The sequence below is a fragment of the Cibotium barometz genome, chromosome 3, assembly GCF_041138505.1.
Source record: "Cibotium barometz isolate CiBa-2024 chromosome 3, ASM4113850v1, whole genome shotgun sequence".
NCBI lineage: Eukaryota > Viridiplantae > Streptophyta > Polypodiopsida > Cyatheales > Cibotiaceae > Cibotium > Cibotium barometz.
Window position 1 is genome coordinate 2846251 of NC_141048.1, and position 18074 is coordinate 2864324.

Sequence of the window (18074 nt, forward strand, 5' to 3'; positions counted from 1 at the left end):
CTTTATTGCCCAGCAAATAATGCCTTAGCTTATCCAAAGCAAATATCATTCCCAATGCCTCTCGCTCTGTCACTGTGTAGTTCTTTTCTGCTGGCTTCAACATCCGACTTGCATAGTACACTGGTCGGTACCATCCCTTAACTTTTTCCTGCATTAAAACAGCTCCTACTGCACTATCAGAAGCATCCACAAAAACATGGAATGACAATTCCCAATCCGGCGGTTGCAATATTGGTGCTACCACCAGCATTTTCTTCAGCAACTGAAATGACTTCTGCTGTGCTGCTCCCCACGTGAATTCCACATCCTTTTTTGTCAAATGTGTCAAAGGCGCTGTCACATCCGCCAAATATCTCAAGTATCGGCTGTGCCATTTAACCTGACCAACAACTCTCAAGACTCCTTTCACGTCAGTCGGAGCTGCAGCCTTCTGAATGGCACTGACTTTATCCCTGTCAATCGACATGCCTTCCTTTGAAATAATATGTCCCAATAGTTTGCCTCTTTGAACTGCAATTGCACATTTGTATGGATTAAGTGCCATCCTGAACATTCTGCATCTCTCTAAACATTTCCTCAAATATTCCAGGTGCTTATCCTTCTGACCAAACACCGAGAAGTCATCCATGAAAATCCGCATGAATGTCGTCAAATGAGGCTCAAAAGTTTTGTTTGCTGCTTTGGAAAATGATGGTGGACCATTTCTTAGTCCATAGCTCATCACTGTGTAAGCATAAGCTCCCCATTCTGTAATGAATGCTGTCTTCATTATGTCCTTCTGTGCGACACTTATCTGATTATAGCCGGAAAAACCATCCAAAAAACTGTACATCTCATGCCCAGCTACATCATCCAATACTGAATCCATGAAAGGTAATGGAAAAGGATCTGCAATTGTCGCTGCATTCAGCTTCCTGTAGTCGACACATACCCGGATCTTACCTGACTTCTTAGGTACGACTACTATTGGTGACAACCATTCTGCCTGATCAACTAGTATAATGAATCCTACTGCCAACAATTTATCCAATTCAGCCTTGACTTGCTGTGCATAATTTGGATTCATTCTGTATCTCTGCTGAATTACTGGTTTTGCATCTTCTTTCAAATTGATCTGATGTTTGTACACATTTGGATCCATTCCCTTCAAATCTGAATAGTCCCATGCAAAACAATCTATGAATTCAATGAGTAATGCCTTCAGTTCCTCCTTGAACTTGTCATCTAAATTGACACTCACTCTGACCATCCTAGGCCGCTCCTTTGTGCCTAGATTCAATTCTTGCAGGTCATCCTCCTGGATCCTTGATATGCTGCTTTCTAACTTATCATACAAAGATTCAGCTCTATCTATTGCCTCTTGTGGTGTCAAATCTTCTTCTTGAACATCCTCCTCTGATTTTTTAAACACTTCTGAACTTTGCTGTCCAGTATCCAAATGAGCCTTCTGCTTTGCATTCCGATCAACATATCTGCTGACAATATCTACCACATCAACCTCAAAAATTGGAATGACTGTTGGATTGGCATCAAAGAATTCAGTCTCCTCTTGATCTTCCACCTCTGATGCCAAATTGAGAGTCTCAACCAACATTGGTCTTATGGAGTTTGGAACTGTCACTTTAGAAATCATTGGCACTTTTGCCACTTTTCCTCCCTTCTTGATCACAATCTCATTCTTCTCCCAATCTTGTTTCAGCCTAGCTGTCTTGAACCAAGGTCTGCCTAATAGCATGACATAAGAACTGTCTTCTTCCTTCATTCTGATGACAACAAAATTTACTTGAAAACTCAAGTCTTGCACTCTAATTACTTGCTTCCTCAACATTCCGATTGGCTGCACACGTCTCTGATCTGCCATCCTAACCTGAAACGGTGCTGGTTCCAACTTAACATGTTTCATTTTGAGGAATTCTGACTCTGCCAATATATTGACTCCTGAACCGCCATCAAGCAGTACATCCTGATATACCTGTTCATTCCAATGAACTTTGACAGTCGGAATTGTGAAGTCAACATCTTCCGGATCCACTTGATATGCATCCACACTATCCTCCAATGTCTTTATGCCTGGCTTGCTTGACAAACCCTTTGTTGCTGAGTAAAATTTGTCTCTGAAAATCGGAACCAAAGAAAGTAGCTGATCCAGTGTGAAATGCATTGGTGTCATCATAAGACGCTCAAACAAATCCTCTGACTTGCCATTCTCAAGAACTTTATCAGAGTCTTCCTCTTCTGCTTCCTTATGGGTAAGCTTCTTCTGCTCTTTCAAAACTGCTTTGCTTACTTCATTCCGCACATCCTTCTGCTCTTCCCAATCTATGGGAGCTTTCAATGGTGCTTTTGATCTGGTGACAGCCATTGCATCTACCTTTAATTTGTTGCAATCTGAACAATCGCATTCCGGCATGCATTCCAGTACTTCCACTCCTTTTAATGTTTCTTCAGCCATCACAATGTTCACTACATTTGTTGTTGGCACATTCTCAGTGCTTGGCTGAGTTGTCACTGGTGCTGTCAACTGAGGTAACTGTTGTGCTGCATTTTGCTGCATCCACGGTGGTGAATTCCAACTCTGCTGATTCCAGCTTTGTGTAGGTTGCTACCAATTCGGCTGTTGTTGCTGCCATCCCTGTTGATTATTTTGCCAACCTTGTTGCCAATTTGGTTGTGACTGTGTCTGCTGCCAATTTGGTCCCCAAGGTGGTCTACCATCCTGCCATCGAGGACGAAAATTTGGATTAAACCGAGGACGAAACTGCCTTCCCTGAGGTCGCCAATTATTCATGGGATTTGACCAACCTACATTTTGCTGAGGACTTTGCTGCTCAGGAACAACTCCACTAGCTTCTGCCATGACTTGTTGGACTCTTGGTGGAACCGGTCCCCTGTAATTCGGGTTATACCAGCAATCCTTTGTCTTGTGGAATTTCTCACAAATTTCACACTGATCTTTCTTCTTGTTGACTTCCTTTGTGACTCCTAATTCCTTCAATTTCTTAGCCAACAACTTCTCCATTTTGGTTTCAGCCTCCTTTTCATCCGATTTGGATTTCTTTTCTTCCTCCTTCCGCTTCTTCTTGCGGTACTTTTTCTTTGACTCACTGTCTGATTCTTGATCACTGTCATTTTCAGAGTTTTCCTCATCCTCAGATTCATCTATTTCTGACTCCTCTGAATCATCACCAGAGTCATCATCACTGTCATCACTTTTTGACCTCTTGCTTCTCCTAGACTTCTTCTTTGTATCTCTCCTAGAAGACTTTCTCAAAGAAGCCACTCCAAACCTTTTCTCAGCCCTTGTAGCTGTTTCAATTAAGTCATCCATTCCTCCTGCAATATCTACTCCTGCAACTGCATGTCGCAATTCTTTCCTCAATCCATTCATGAAATATCCAGCCAGCATTTCATCTGTCGGTCTTTCTTGAGCAGTTAACCGATTCAGATACCTGTTGAATTTTTGGGCATAATCCTCGACAAACATCTTCTTTTGCTGAATTTCTTTCAGCTTTGTGAGTACCTCAAAAGGAGTCTTCTCCTTCCGGAATCTATTCAGAAATGCCACTTTCAATGCATTGTAGTCAGCAAAATGTGCTGCTCCATAATTATTCAACCACTGCATAGCCTTGCCTTCCAAGGTGGCTTCAAATTGCATTCTCTTGGTCTGGGCATCGTACACTCCGTCAAATTGACTGGCCTGCCATTTCCTCTCAAATTGAGCTATATGGCAATCAGGGTCTTCTTTAGACTTTCCTGAAAAGGTCTTGAATCTGACTCGGAGGTCTTGCCTTGCCTGAGCTGCCGCCATTCTCGGAGACGCTGGACTTGCTGGTGTTGAAACTGAAGATGACGAATTTGATGACACTTGTGGTGTCACCGAAGATGGTGTTGAGAATGCCAATGGAATGCGCACCCGCAACTGTCTTGGTGCTCCTAAAGGATCAAATTGCAGTCTTCTTCTTGACCGCAAAGCTCCATGGATAAATGCTCCTCCAATAAACTGCCTAATTCGACGATCTTCTCTGTCTGAACCATCATATTCTTCCACATCTTCCAAGTCTTCTACATATGCATTCTGGTCTGCCCCTTCTGTGTCATCACTTGCTGCACCTTGAGCCCAAACATTCCAATATTCCTCTCCATATCTTGATGAATTTGACCTCAAATTGTAAATGCGAGTGGGTTGCTGTGACCTCTCCAGGTCTGACTATCTGATTTCACGCTGAATTCTGTTGGAGATACGAAACGTCACCCATGCATAGAAGATGATGAATTCGACCATGGTATCACACCACTATCACCGTGATCGCCAGTGTTTACTCGCATGCCAAAGAGAAGAGAATCATCACTAACATTCTTCATGAACAAAGACAATGAATGTGACAAAACATGAATTGCAAAGACACCGAAAATTCTACTTCTTCATCAATCCAAAACAAGGCTACATCATCATGAAGGAAAAACAAAACAGAAACTGAAACTTCATCTACTACAAACTGCCAAAACACATGACAAAATACTGCATCTTGCGCTTCCTACAGAACACGCTGCATGATAACTAATCTGCCAAATACATAGATCGCCAAAAGGCTAAAAGGCCACAACTCTTCGGATCTCAATCCGGCTTTCACACTTGTCGTCCATTGTGCCTTCCAAAATGCCTTCTTTGCCTTGCCCCTAACAGAGTTCCTCTCCACCACCTCGTGGGCAGTGGACAAGAGCGAGCTCTTTGTCATGTTCTCTCATGAAGTCGACTTTGAAAAGTTGCTCACCCTTGCACATTATGAGATGAAGATTGCATACATGGAGCAATACTTGGCTCCCCACTCCATCTCCTTTCCCCATTGCCCCAATGATCGATGGGTGCCTGTTGAGCTGCTTAAGTACATTCAACAATTTGCTCGCCCCTACATCCAGTGCCTTGAATGCTTCATCGACATCTGCATCCTCACAGGATCTTACTGTACCTTCAATAAGCAAGAGGTGGAGAGATTGGGGAAGGGCAATTTAGGAACTAGGTTCCTCTCGTGGCTCGCCACTTTTGCGTTCCTCATCATAGCGAGATGAGGATTCGAATGAGGAGGTAGAGATGCCTGCATTGCAGTTGGCAAGGTATTTGAGGGATGATAAGGAAGTGAAGGCAGTAGGAACGAGTGCTGGTGTGGAAGAGCAGCTTGCATCAGAGCACTTTCCAGAGGGTGCACAATCTGCAGCTAAACAGCCCAATGTAGTAGAAGATGCGGGGCCATCTTCCCCACACGAGGAGAGCAAGGTGGTGCCAGATCTTGAGATCAATCTCTTGAGCACCATTATGGTGGTGGAAGGTGAAGAACACCTATTTCTTCATGACCTTGAAAAGGCAGCTGGCTTGAGAATGGATGAATGCTTCGGCATTATATGCACGCGATGTGAGGTGGACCTTGATACGTCCAACCTCAGTCCTCACCTAGATAGAGCTATATTTCCCCTTGGAGAATCTATCGCAGAGACAGTTGCTTTGGTTAAGGAAACTGTGGTTGAGACCGAGGAGCAAGCCCTAGTTCCAGAGGAGGAATTCACAACCTTACAAGACAAGCTAGAGGCTGAAAAAAATACCCTTGCTACTGGAGTGATGGAGGAGACCAAAGCACCAAAAAAGGATGAGGCTAAATTCTCGATTGACCTCTCCGCCCCCACCAGCACTTTGGCAAAAGAAGACATTGAGCAAGAGGTAATAATCGACCTTTTATAACCTAGAAATATTTGTAATTATGTATAGGAAAATATTTTGATTTTTCCTTTGATTATAAATCTCTATGCATAGAGTTCTATGTGTAGGCTCTATATGTAGAGCTTTGTGCACAAGGCTCTATGCATGAGCTGTATACATACGACTCTATGCGTAGGCTCTACACGTAGGCTCTATGCATAGAGATTTATGCGTAGACTCTATGCATAGGTTCTATGCGTAGGCTCTATGCATAGAGATTTATGCGTAGACTCTATGCATAGGTTCTATGCATAGGCTCACTTGCATTCTTCTTAGTTTCTGTCTTTTTGAAGTTTATGTTTGTCTTTTTGAGTTGCTGATAAGGGGAATGGTTTTGTAACCCATGGTGGTGACAAGGAGACCTAGCCACAGTGATTAGTGTTGCTAAAGATTTAGATTCAAGCAACTCTAGCCCAAGAGTCTTGGACTCATTCAGCATATAGATTACTAACTTCAGAAACGACACATGCACAGTTGCCAGCTCTGTAAGCTAGTGACCAAATATGCAGCACACGAGTTACATCACTACATGCCTACATGTTGATGGGTGGGGTCACGGGAGCATTTTGGTGTGACACATTTTGTGCCATCCACTTAAGCTGGGTGTGGCAAGCCTAAGCATATGAAGCCTTGAAAGGTTCGCTCATCATTAAGGATGTAAGAAATCACTTAGATGTAACACCACAAAATGACTGAGTTGAAATGATAGCAATATGGATGACCACTGTTATAACAAACAATTGAGCAGAAGCTAGATGCCGAGATTAATGCAAATGCCGATAGAGGAATTGTTACTTCTATCAAGCCCAATGAGATACAAGAATTAGTGTGAAAGCACATAATGGGGGTAATCTACTATACTCTTAACATGGTTAGCTATTTACTTAGTAGAAGGAGATGTGATGTTTCTACAATCTACTATCATTGTTATAATTTGTGTGAAATAGAAGGCAATGTCTATTTCACCAACCAAACGTAGACTTGTAGATAATTACAACGATTAGAGAATAATTGAAGGAACAACTTGAACGTTGGGATCTTGTGACTCTCTCCTCTACTCCAACTTGCAAGATAGATTTCCTTAGTAGTTACATAGTTAATACTATATAACTTCCCATGTAGGACAATTTAAAAGTTATTTTTTCGCCACTAGGGATAACTTTTGTTTTACATATACATGCATACGTATATGTACATATATACACGTACATATCCATAATCTATCTAGCGATAGAGAGCGCGCGCGAGAGCTATATAGGTTTTTATATGGTTACAAAATGGTTGCATGATCGGCGGTCATTCAAAGATTAATCTCACGAGTCACAATGCACACGATACATACATTGTTACACACAATCACAGCAACAGGTGTAACAATCACAGCAACAGCACATATAGAGAAACAGAACCATTTTTTTTTTTGGGTAAGCTTCTTGCTCGTATAGGTATAGCCAAAAGCATAGGCATAGAGGATCCTCAAGAAATAGCCCAATCACTCCTTGAGCACACTCTGCCCAATAACAAGAGAAGGAAGCTCAATATTGTAAGAAAGCTTTTGTAAAGATGATGTATCACTTCTTATTATGAATATAATACAATTTTTGCAAACTTGTTTTCATTAAGTATATCATTGTTTTTTCTAGTTTGTACCATTAATGTTTTTGTGAATGCATCAGAAATGACCCTGGAAGCCTGGGGAAGCAGTGCTAGAACAGTGCAAATTTTGAGCCTGCACCGCTACTGTGTAGAGCTCAAATTTGCACTGTTTTGGCACAGCTTCCCCAGCCCTTCAGGAGCAATTCTGATGCATTGGATGACAAATAATGTATTTTTACACATGATTAAAGGTATTTTTATCTTGTAAATTATTGTTTCTCATAATCAATGTACTCAACTTGATTATAAATGCATCAAAAATGATTCTGAGTGGCTGGGGGAGCAGTGCTAGAACAGTGCGAATTTTGAGCCTGCACCGCTGCTGTAGAGCCCAAATTCGCACTGTTCTGGCATAGCTTCCCCAGCCCTCCAGAAGCAATTCTAATGCATTAGATGACAAATAATGTATTTTTACACATGATTAAAGGTATTTTTATTTTGTAAATTATCGTTTTTATAATTAATGTACTCAACTTCATTATGCATCAGAAATGATCTTGAGTGGTTGGGGGAGCAGTGCCAGAACAGTGTGAATTTTGAGCCTGCACCGCTGCTCTGCTCTGCAGAGCCTAAATTCGCACTATTCTGGCATAGCTTTCCCAGTCCTCCAGGAGCAATTCTGATGCATTGGATGACAAACAATGTAATTTTACACATGATTAAAGCTGTTTTTATCTTATAAACTATTATTTCTCACAATTATTGTACTCAACTTCATTATAAATGGATCAGAAATGATCTTGAGTGGATAGGAGAGCAGTGCCAATTTTGAGCCTGCATCGCCACTGCAAAGTTTAAATTCGCACTATTGTGGCATAGCTTCCCCAGTCCTCCAGGAGCAATTCTGATGCATTAGATGATAAACACTATATTTTTACACATGATTAAAGATGTTTTTATCCTATAAACTACTGTTTCTCACAATTAGTGTGCTCAACTTCATTATAAATGCATCAGAAATGATGCTGAGTGGCTAGGGGAGAAGTGCCAGAACAATGCGAATTTTGAGCCTACATCACCGTTGCAGAGGCCAAATTTGTAATGTTTTAGCACAGCTTCCTCAGTCCTCCAGGAGCATTTCTGATGCCTTGGGTGACAAACTCGCATGATAGACACTCCATGTTAAACAAACATGATGACACCGAGACATTGTAAGAGAAACTTAAAATTTTAATTATCAGAAGATTACAAATGAAAGCCAGATAGGCTTGTTACAAAGGGGGGTTTGAAACAAAAGAGTTGCTTCAAAAAAAAGGTTAACATCTAAGATCTCTAGATCGTGTCGCCTCGCTTGCCTCGAATGCGTCGAGCTAGTTGTTGCTGGTCCTTGGGGCAGATATGGTAATCCTCTTTGCATGTATTTCAAGGAGGTTGGTGTCTTCAAAAAGCCCAAAAAGGTAAGCCTCGGAGGCTTCTTGCAATGCTTCAAGGGCAATCCCCTGCACCACACGGAACTCTGTTTTATATCGTTGGAGAATCTCCTTCACTATGCGAGTGAAAGGGGCTCTTCTTATCAGGAACTTAGTGTTCCTCTGATAAAACTTGATTTCTTGTAGAGCCCTATGCCCTTGGCGCATCCTTCTCCTTGGAGCTCTCTGTGTTGTGTTAGTGCGTTGGTGAGGTTGGGACTTCCTTGGCTTGAAGAGCTTGACCTTTCTACGCTTGTGTGCACTTGCACGAACCTCCTCTTGGTCTCTCTCATAGTCTGAATTCTCCTCCTCCTGTTGTTGTGGTACCTGTGTATCAAGTTCCTACCGGGTAGGTAGGGGACCCTGTCCTGGTAGTAGGGTCTTGCCACCTATGGTGCTGCGCAATGTAGGAATGTTTTCACCAACCTAGTCGAACTGCTCATCATCGGCCTCTCTGTCTTGATCTCTGGGTTGGCTGCATTGTGGGGTCTTCTTCACATGCTTTCTCCCACTAGAAGGGCCTGCATGTGTGTACGTTGGTGTTGCTGTGGGAGGAGGGTTGGACTCCTGGTGATCCCATTGGGCATGTCCTAGAATCAAGGGGTCACTCTCTTCCGTGGTGTCACTAGTATGTGGTCGTTGTGGGTGCCTTGCACTGTGTTTTGTGAAGGCATGGTAACACGTGCGGTGTTCTTGGTGCGTGCCATATCCATGTACAACTATGCTAACGTGGTGATGTGCTGGTGTCCTTACGTGGGTGTCTACGTAGATCTTGAGCTTAAGCTCTCTAAAAGTGAATGAAAATGAAGTGAGAGAAGGAACTATTAATAGTTTTTTTAAAGGGCAAAAAACCTAACTAAACTTATTTTCTTAGCCTTATTACATCTAGATTTATGCTGGTGCGTGCACAACCCAACGCCTCCCTTGTCTCCTCATTCATGCATGCCAAGCACCATGCCTATGGGGAGCATTGGTCTGCGACCATTCAAGCCGAGCATGCCTTTTTGCAGCCTTGCGTGCCTCTTGCACAAGCTTAGATTGTTGGGCCCGCTCCCTAAACAATACCCTTCCAAAGGTTGTGTAATAAAACCAATTGAACATCTCTTGTAGATAGTTTGTACATGTTCCTCCGGCGGCAGAAGCTCCACCTCCATGTCTTGTATTTTTGAAATAAACCCCTCTTACTTTATAATGTGATTTCTCCATCCCTTGGGTACTCCACATGTCGAGCGATCCATACTTGTTCATGAAATACGCACCATGTGCATAAACTACGTGCTGTACACATGACAATAGAATTTAATTAACAAAAGTCAAGGTTAAAACACCAGTTTATTCCAACAGAACCAACCTTTTGTATACCTTTTCCATTTGTCTTTTTCTACCTAGGAATATCAATGTAAGCATTGCAGTATGGACAAGGCCATCTTGATGTCACGCCTTGAGCACAACCCATCATGCATTTAATTGTCTTCAAATCTCCCCCAAGATGTCAATCCATCTTGAACTTTCCCATGTTTTCTACATCTAAAAATTGATCATCAATTTGCTTTTTGATTACATCTGTTATCCAGGGAGTCCTTCCAAACATCCATGTCAATACCTCATGTGTCTCCTTCGGTACCTCGAATGCACCAAGCCACCAATACCTCGAATGCACCAAGCCACCAGACCTCTTTCTCAAATTGCACACTAAAACTTGGTTTGGTAGTCTTTTCCCATGCACAGATCATGGCCTCATTCATGAGCGTAATGCTCATATGTTCCAGTTTCTGACCTTTCCCAATTTGACACTCATCTAGCTTGAGCACAAATGAAAGTGTGCTCCCCAAAACTGTAAATAAACGATAATTTACAATATTCAAAACAAAATAATCATCTTCATTTTCTACTGAAAAACATGAATAGTAGCAATTGCAAGTTCTCACCTTCTGGTGAAAGACCATAGAACTTCACCATAGCTTGTTTTAGTCTCTCAATATGAACAAAGATGTTATTGTAAACATCAGAGTGAAATTCTATACTTGTTGTCTTGATTTTCTTTCTGCTCGACCCTATCTCTAATGTTAGTGTGCCCTCAACGTGATAAAATTATCCTATAGCTTGCTGCACATCATCATTATTGATACGCTTGACATTGTGAATCACCTTGAGTGTAGGAAATAAAGTGCCAGTGATTCCTTGTCTTAGAAATGCATCTTTTACAACCTGACGGATTGCTTGGTGCCCTTTCATGCTGATTCCAACCGCATCACAAGCATGTTGAATTAATGAAGAATCGATGGAGGTGGTAATCTCGCTCACTACATTGCTGAAAATAGCTTGGCGTATTTTAGGATGACGAGGGTCAGTAATAATTGAGAGAATATCCTTGGTATTCAGAATGGCTTTGACCAAATCCTTCCATCCCTCTTCATTAGAACCACACACCTCTTGTTTGCAAAAAATTCCTGGCAGAACATAAATCATGACTATTTTGTTTAAATCACTGAGTGCATAATGAAAGTTTATGTTACTTACTTTGTTGTAAGAATCCTTTTCTTCCATGCTCCACCTTTTAACGCAAGAGTTTCTATACCAGCCAATGTCTTTTTGCGTTCACGACGATGAGCACCATTTGGCGTTGCTTTGAGTCGTTTGATAAGTTCCTCTAGCCTTTGAATCTTTGCTTCCTTCTCCACATTCTCTGTGAGAATCTCTTTCATTTTATCTGATGATGTTTTAAGTCCTTCTTTGACATTGTAAAAGGCTGAATTGTGATGCTTGCAATTGAGATTGCAGAATATGGGCTTGCCAAGCTCTACTTGTAGTCAATCTTCTACAGTATCCTAACAAGCCAAGTTCTCCTTCACGAACAAATTGCATAAAAGATGATAAATTGCGGAAAGGAGGGTTTGCTTTTAATGGAGGGTCAACTGGATAGAGATGCCCATCAACCCAAAAATCTACATTTTTCTTCTTAGCTATCTTACGAGCTTGGACAGATTGTGCATTAGTAGGATGGGTTTTTTTAGAGCTGCCATACTCTTCAGGAATACGAATGTGTAAATCAACCTTCCGTTTTCTAGCTTCACAAGGGGCTACACACACAGCTTGCAAAGGCTCCATAGCTAAGCAAAGGAAGAAGCTAAAGTAGAGAGATCATCAGAGAGGGGGAGAGAGAGAGAGAGAGAGAGAGAGAGAGAGAGAGAGAGAGAGAGAGAGAGAGAGAGAGAGTGACTGTTAAAACTTTGCTCTCACAGGTTTAACACAAATCCGTTTTTCTATAAGTAGAAAATGATATTTTTGATATACAAATATACTAACATGGAGTTTTTTTATCAATAAATTACATTTATGAGAAAAATTAAAAAATAATAATTTTTGGGGTCCCCACAATTTTGGGATCTCATGGATGTAGTGGTTCCTGATAGTTAGTTATGTTTATGGGGTTGTGGGGACCTGATAGTTAGTTATAGATGTACTGGCTCCTGATAGGCTTCTGACGTGACCCTTGAATTACAAGCTTTTTGGAGAGAAAAATTATTTTCATTATACATATTGGTTGGGTGGTGTTTTTTCCACCTCAAAATGTAAAAAAATAAAAAAGAAAAAATTTTCACTTTTTGGGGCTCATCTAAATGCGAGAATGTTTTGCTGATGTGGAAGGGAGATATGGTGGGAGTTAATGAGAAAGGAGATTTCAAACTGGCAAGAAAGATTCAATTTGTAGAGAGTGAAGATAAAAAAATCAAAAAGTAAGAGAGAAAGTATGAGAAAAGTCAAAAAATAAGAGAGAGAGAGAGTATGAGAATATTCCCTTTAAAAAGTGAAACTAGGGGGGTATGGCTGATGTGGCAAGGCAAAAAACAGGGGTCATCATAGCCTTTGTCTCCCTTAAGCCTAGCTTTTTAAGCTCTAATCCCTAAAAATTAGGAATCCTTAAGAGGCCTTTTTTGGGTCCAAAAAATTCCTAATGACTTGCCTTTGCCCATCAAGATTAAGATGGAGATAATCAAAGGCTAGAGTTCGTGTGGACGTGCTTGGAACACACTGCTTTGTTTAGGTGTAGTATGAGAGTGTCCCATTTACGAGTTGAAGTGAGACATTGAACTTGAAGTTAGGAACCAACCATGTTGTTGAGGCAATTCTCTTTATAGTGCTGTTTTTGTCGAGGCATAAGACATAAATGCATTCTGAGACAAGAGTCCTATTTGACGTGGGTAGTCAACTGATTTTGTACATTTAGTGATACATGGGCTTCACTGTGGAGGGTGGAGTATCCAAATCACATCCCCACATCTTGTTGGAAAATTTTTAGAGGTTGATAAGAGGAATGGTTTTGTAACCCATAGTGGTGACAAGGATACCTAGCCACAATGATTGGTGTTGCTAAAGATTTAGATGCAAGCAACTCTAGCCCAAGAGTCTTGAACTCATTCAGCATCATATAGAATACTATACTTGAGAAACGGCACCTACGTAGTTGTCAGCTCTTCACCACTCAAAAGCACAATCCATAGTAGGCCACAAAACATGATATGAACGTTACTTGAGCTAAATTGTGTAGTAAGAACAACATTTGAGATTTCAAGCTTCGAGGGTATAGAGTTGGGTACTAGGGCTTCTTCTTTTACACACTTTCAAAAGCTAGTGAGAAAATGTGTAGCACATGAGTTACAACATTGCATGCCTACATGTGGATGAGCTCATGGGAGCATTTTGGTGCGACACATAATGTGTCATCCACTTGAGCTAGGTGGCAAGCCTAAGCATACGAAGCCTTAAAAAATTTGGACAGGATATTGAATCTATAGCTCATCATTAAGGATGTAAGAAATCACTCAGATGATGTTACACCACAAAATGACCGAGTTGAAATGATAACAATATGTATGACCATTGTTATAACAAACAACTAAGCTCAAGCTAGATGCTGAGATTAATGCTAATGCCAATTGAGGAATTGTTACTTCTATCAATCCCAATGAGATTCAGGAATTAATGTGAAAGCACATTATGGGGGTAATCTACTATACTCTTATCTTGGTTAGCTACATACCTAGTAGAAGGAGATGTGATGTTCCTACAATCTACCATCATTGTTATAATTTGTGTGAAATACTAGAGGCTAGAACTCAATGTCTATTTCACCAACCAAACATGGACTTGTAGAGTCCTATTTGATGGTGGGTAGTCAACTTATTTTGTGCATTTATTGGTATGTGGGCTTCATAGTGGAGAGTGAAGTATCCAAATCACATCTCCAATGCCCATCACCTCTTGTTGGCAAATTTTTAGAGTTGGTGATAAGGGGAATGGTTTTGTAACCCATGGTGGTGACAAGGAGACCTAGCCAGAGTGATTAGTGTTGCTAAAGATTTAGATGCAAGCAACTGTAGCCCAAGAGTCTTGGACTCATTCAGCATATAGATTACTAACTTCAGAAACGACACATGGGCAGTTGCCAGCTCTGTAAGCTAGTGACCAAATATGCAGCACACGAGTTACATCACTACATGCCTACATGTTGATGGGTGGGGTCACGGGAGCATTTTGGTGTGACACATTTTGTGCCATCCACTTAAGCTGGGTGTGGCAAGCCTAAGCATATGAAGCCTTGAAAGGTTCGCTCATCATTAAGGATGTAAGAAATTACTTAGATGTAACACCACAAAATGACAAAATGACCAAACAATTGAGCAGAAGCTAGATGCCGAGATTAATGCAAATGCCGATAGAGGAATTGTTACTTCTATCAAGCCCAATGAGATACAAGAATTAGTGTGAAAGCACATTATGGGGGTAATCTACTATACTCTTAACATGGTTAGCTATATACTTAGTAGAAGGAGATGTGATGTTTCTACAATCTACTATCATTGTTATAATTTGTGTGAAATAGAAGGCAATGTCTATTTTACCAACCAAACGTAGACTTGTAGATAATTACAACGATTAGAGAATAATTGAAGGAACAACTTGAACGTTGGGATCTCGTGACTCTCTCCTCTACTCCAACTTGCAAGATAGATTTCCTTAGTTACATAGTTAATACTATATAACTTCCCATGTAGGACAATTTAAAAGTTTTTTTTCGCCACTACTTTTGTTTTACATATACATGCATACGTATATGTACATATATACACGTACATATCCATAATCTATCTAGCGATAGAGAGCGCGCGCGAGAGCTATAGGTTTTTATATGGTTACAAAATGGTTGCGTGAACGAAAGATCGGCGGTCATTCAAAGATTAATCTCACGGTTACACACAATCACAGCAACAGGTGTAACAATCACAGCAACAGCACATGTAGAGAAACAGAACCATTTTTTTTTTTGGGAAACGCAGGTCTGGCATTTGTGCATGCATGTCTCACGTGCACGGAGAGTGATTATTTATTTTATTTCTTATTGGGCATCCTGCACAAAGCCCGTTGACGTCCACATGCTGCTAGGCGCGAACGTTGGAGACGTAAACACCGAGGCGATCGATGTTGGTGCCGGCACCGCCGAAGAAGCCAAGAATTTGGGGTCGGACAATCTGGCCATTCCTGGCACTCGGAAACTGGGTGGTGACGGTTGAGGCAGAGAGGCCCACAGCCACCACGCCAATGTGGTTAGGATCGCCGGAGAAGTATCCGGAATCACGAGCGACGGTGACGGAGATGTTACTTAACGCCTCGAGCGCCCCCGTTGTTGCCGGGTTGAACTGGATCTGCGCCGTGAACGAAATGAAAAGCAATATTAAAAAGACGAGTTAAGGTAGAAGAACGTGACGTAATTGTGAGAGGCGCTCTCTAACTCGTTACTCTCCTACCTCCTTTGTGCTGCCCACGCGGGAACCGTGAAGCTTCGTGCTTCCGTTGCCGTACACAACCTCCAAGCCCCGGAGTATTTCCGTGTAGTAAATGGTGACCTTCGAAACACCTGAGTTATGCCATCCGTCGTCGAAGGCGTCACCGCCAGCGCCCCCCCAAGGCCCAAGAATCACCGCTGCATCAGCCTGCAGAATCATGAAGCATACTAATTATTCAATTAGCTACTATAGCCAGCTATACAAGAGGCTAAAATCAAATATCATACCAATTAGAAGTTGATGATACATTGTTCGCCCTACGTACTTACCTGGGCAGAACTAGACATCTCGCTAAATCTGTTGTTGTTGCAAAGTGGAGGAAAGGCGTTGTTGGTGCTGATACGCTGGTGTGCCGAGCTCTACTTCTTATGTAGATAGCCGGAAGACTCGTTGTGGAGTCGAGGAGGACATGATCACCGACCTAAGCTGCTAAGCATTTCTCTCGTGCTCTCTGTCCTGCCTTGTCACCGCGTCGCTCTGATCTCTTGTTAGTGTCAGAAAAAGAAAAATTAGACGTCTCGCCTCCGCCAGCTTGTCCGTACTCTCTCTCTCTCTCTCTCTGTGTCTCTCTCTCACACGCGCGCACGCGGACGGACACACACACACTCTCTCTCTCTCTCTCGTTTAATAGCACATGCTCATGCTGATTTGTAATCCACACCAGTCTTTCTGTCGTTCTCATGGCCAAATTACGCGGTCCTTTGTGGGTCGCCCCTTCGAGTACACATGCTGATTCATAATCCTTATCCCCAGGATCCTCATTACAATCCACACAAGTCACAATGCTGATTCTTTCTTTCGTTCTCATGGCCACATCACGTGGTCCTTTGTAGGCACGCCAGGGTGGTTCGCCCCTTTGAGTACTCATCTACAGCTTTCTGTGATTGAATTGCTACAACGTAACCTAACCGCATGGCTGCTATGAAAGGGCATAGGTATACAGTTGATCCTTCCTTTTCAAGGGTATTATCTCCTGAAATATATATTGCCCTTATATTTCATTTTCTATATCTAAAAAAGAAACAGGATCACACATTGGTGAAACATATAAAAGATATATCAATGAACACAAGGGTGGCACATAGTAAAAACATAGAAGCGATGGGAGTCTTACGTAGAGTCGAGAGTGAATGTCAGGTTGAAGATGCGATTAAAGAGACCGTAATACTACAAGCAACAAACACCAAAATTAATGTATATCTTTATTTTTCTCTTCATTTTCTTCAATATAAAGAAATTTGAAAAACCTCCCCAAAGAGAAGAGATTCTTTCTCTTCTTCCCTTTATTCTTCTTCTCATAAGGACAAAAACAAGAAAAGTATTCTTCGACACCTCTCTCTTCTTCCTCTAGTATAGAAGAAGGAAAGATGGCAATGACATGGCATAAGATTAAAAAAGGTAAAGCAGAGAGATGACTTAAACTATTGACCTTTCTTTGAAGACATGTTTACATTATTAATCTATTTAGAAAACCAAACAAAATAAAACATAAGACAAATTAAATAACCTAAAAATATTCACAGAAGATAAGTGGTAATGAGCGAGGGTAAGGATACTACTCCCCCATTAGGATTCTCGGAGTAGGGTGCATGTACATTCTCCCATCAGTGTAGGAGGAAAAAGGGTAAAGAAATGGGAGTGGTGCATATTCAAAGCCTCCTGGGTGCATATAAAAACTCAAAACTTTCACTACAAGAGATCTACCCATAGTAATGATGTGCAATGTTTTTGTCGAGATAGTTTTTTTCAAGTATGCGATCTCTTGGGCCTTAGCATTATTGTCAGTAGAAGATTTCGGTACCTGCATCGATATGTGGGTTGAAATGTGTGTCGATATTTACATCAAAATTTACTTACAACATTTTATCAAAAATATTAGTGAATATATTTGCTTTTAGAATATAATAGAAATTTTATGATTATTCATCCTATATAAGGTCTATGGCTCCAAAGGCTCAATTTCTAAAATGAGGTCTACATATCTCCAATATCTCCAAACACAATATTAAAAGGGAATTCGTTACCATCCATAGAAGGATAAGAGCATGTACTATCAGTAAATCCACTAGATGATGATGAGCCCTCCTCATGTATATATTAATTGATTCTCAATGACATCATCGTCCATAACATTTACATCATGAGCATATTTTTAGTTACTTTCTAAAGCATTGGGGGTGTTATCACCTTCTTCTATTTCTTCCTCAACATCCCTATCTTTAAATATGTGTTTGCTTCGAGGTGCAATTTATATTATATATACCACCATTTTGATTCTAACAAAGCTGGTTGGAAGTGTTGGAATTAGGGATAGGGTTGCAACAACGCACACACACAAGATAGAGAAGCTTGAGAGTACACACACTCACTAGATTAGAATGAACAAATGTGTGCCAGATACAAAAGATAAATACA

At 41.2% G+C, this 18074-nt stretch overlaps 1 protein-coding gene and 1 long non-coding RNA gene across 2 annotated transcripts; one reads left to right on the forward strand and one right to left on the reverse strand.

Moving 5' to 3' along the window:
- Positions 1–7042: 7042 nt before the first annotated feature.
- Positions 7043–15990, forward strand: LOC147639604 (uncharacterized). Its single transcript, XR_015261738.1, has 2 exons — positions 7043–7117; positions 15088–15990. It is a non-coding gene; the product is annotated as an uncharacterized LOC147639604 (long non-coding RNA).
- LOC147639605 (salt stress-induced protein-like) lies at positions 15115–16204 on the reverse strand. Its single transcript, XM_086772144.1, has 3 exons — positions 15929–16204; positions 15621–15806; positions 15115–15518 (listed from the first exon to the last, which is right to left on the reverse strand). The coding sequence occupies exons 1-3, from the start codon at positions 15944–15946 to the stop codon at positions 15255–15257; spliced, it is 468 nt and encodes a 155-aa protein (XP_086628270.1). The 5' UTR covers positions 15947–16204; the 3' UTR covers positions 15115–15254.
- Positions 16205–18074: the final 1870 nt, after the last annotated feature.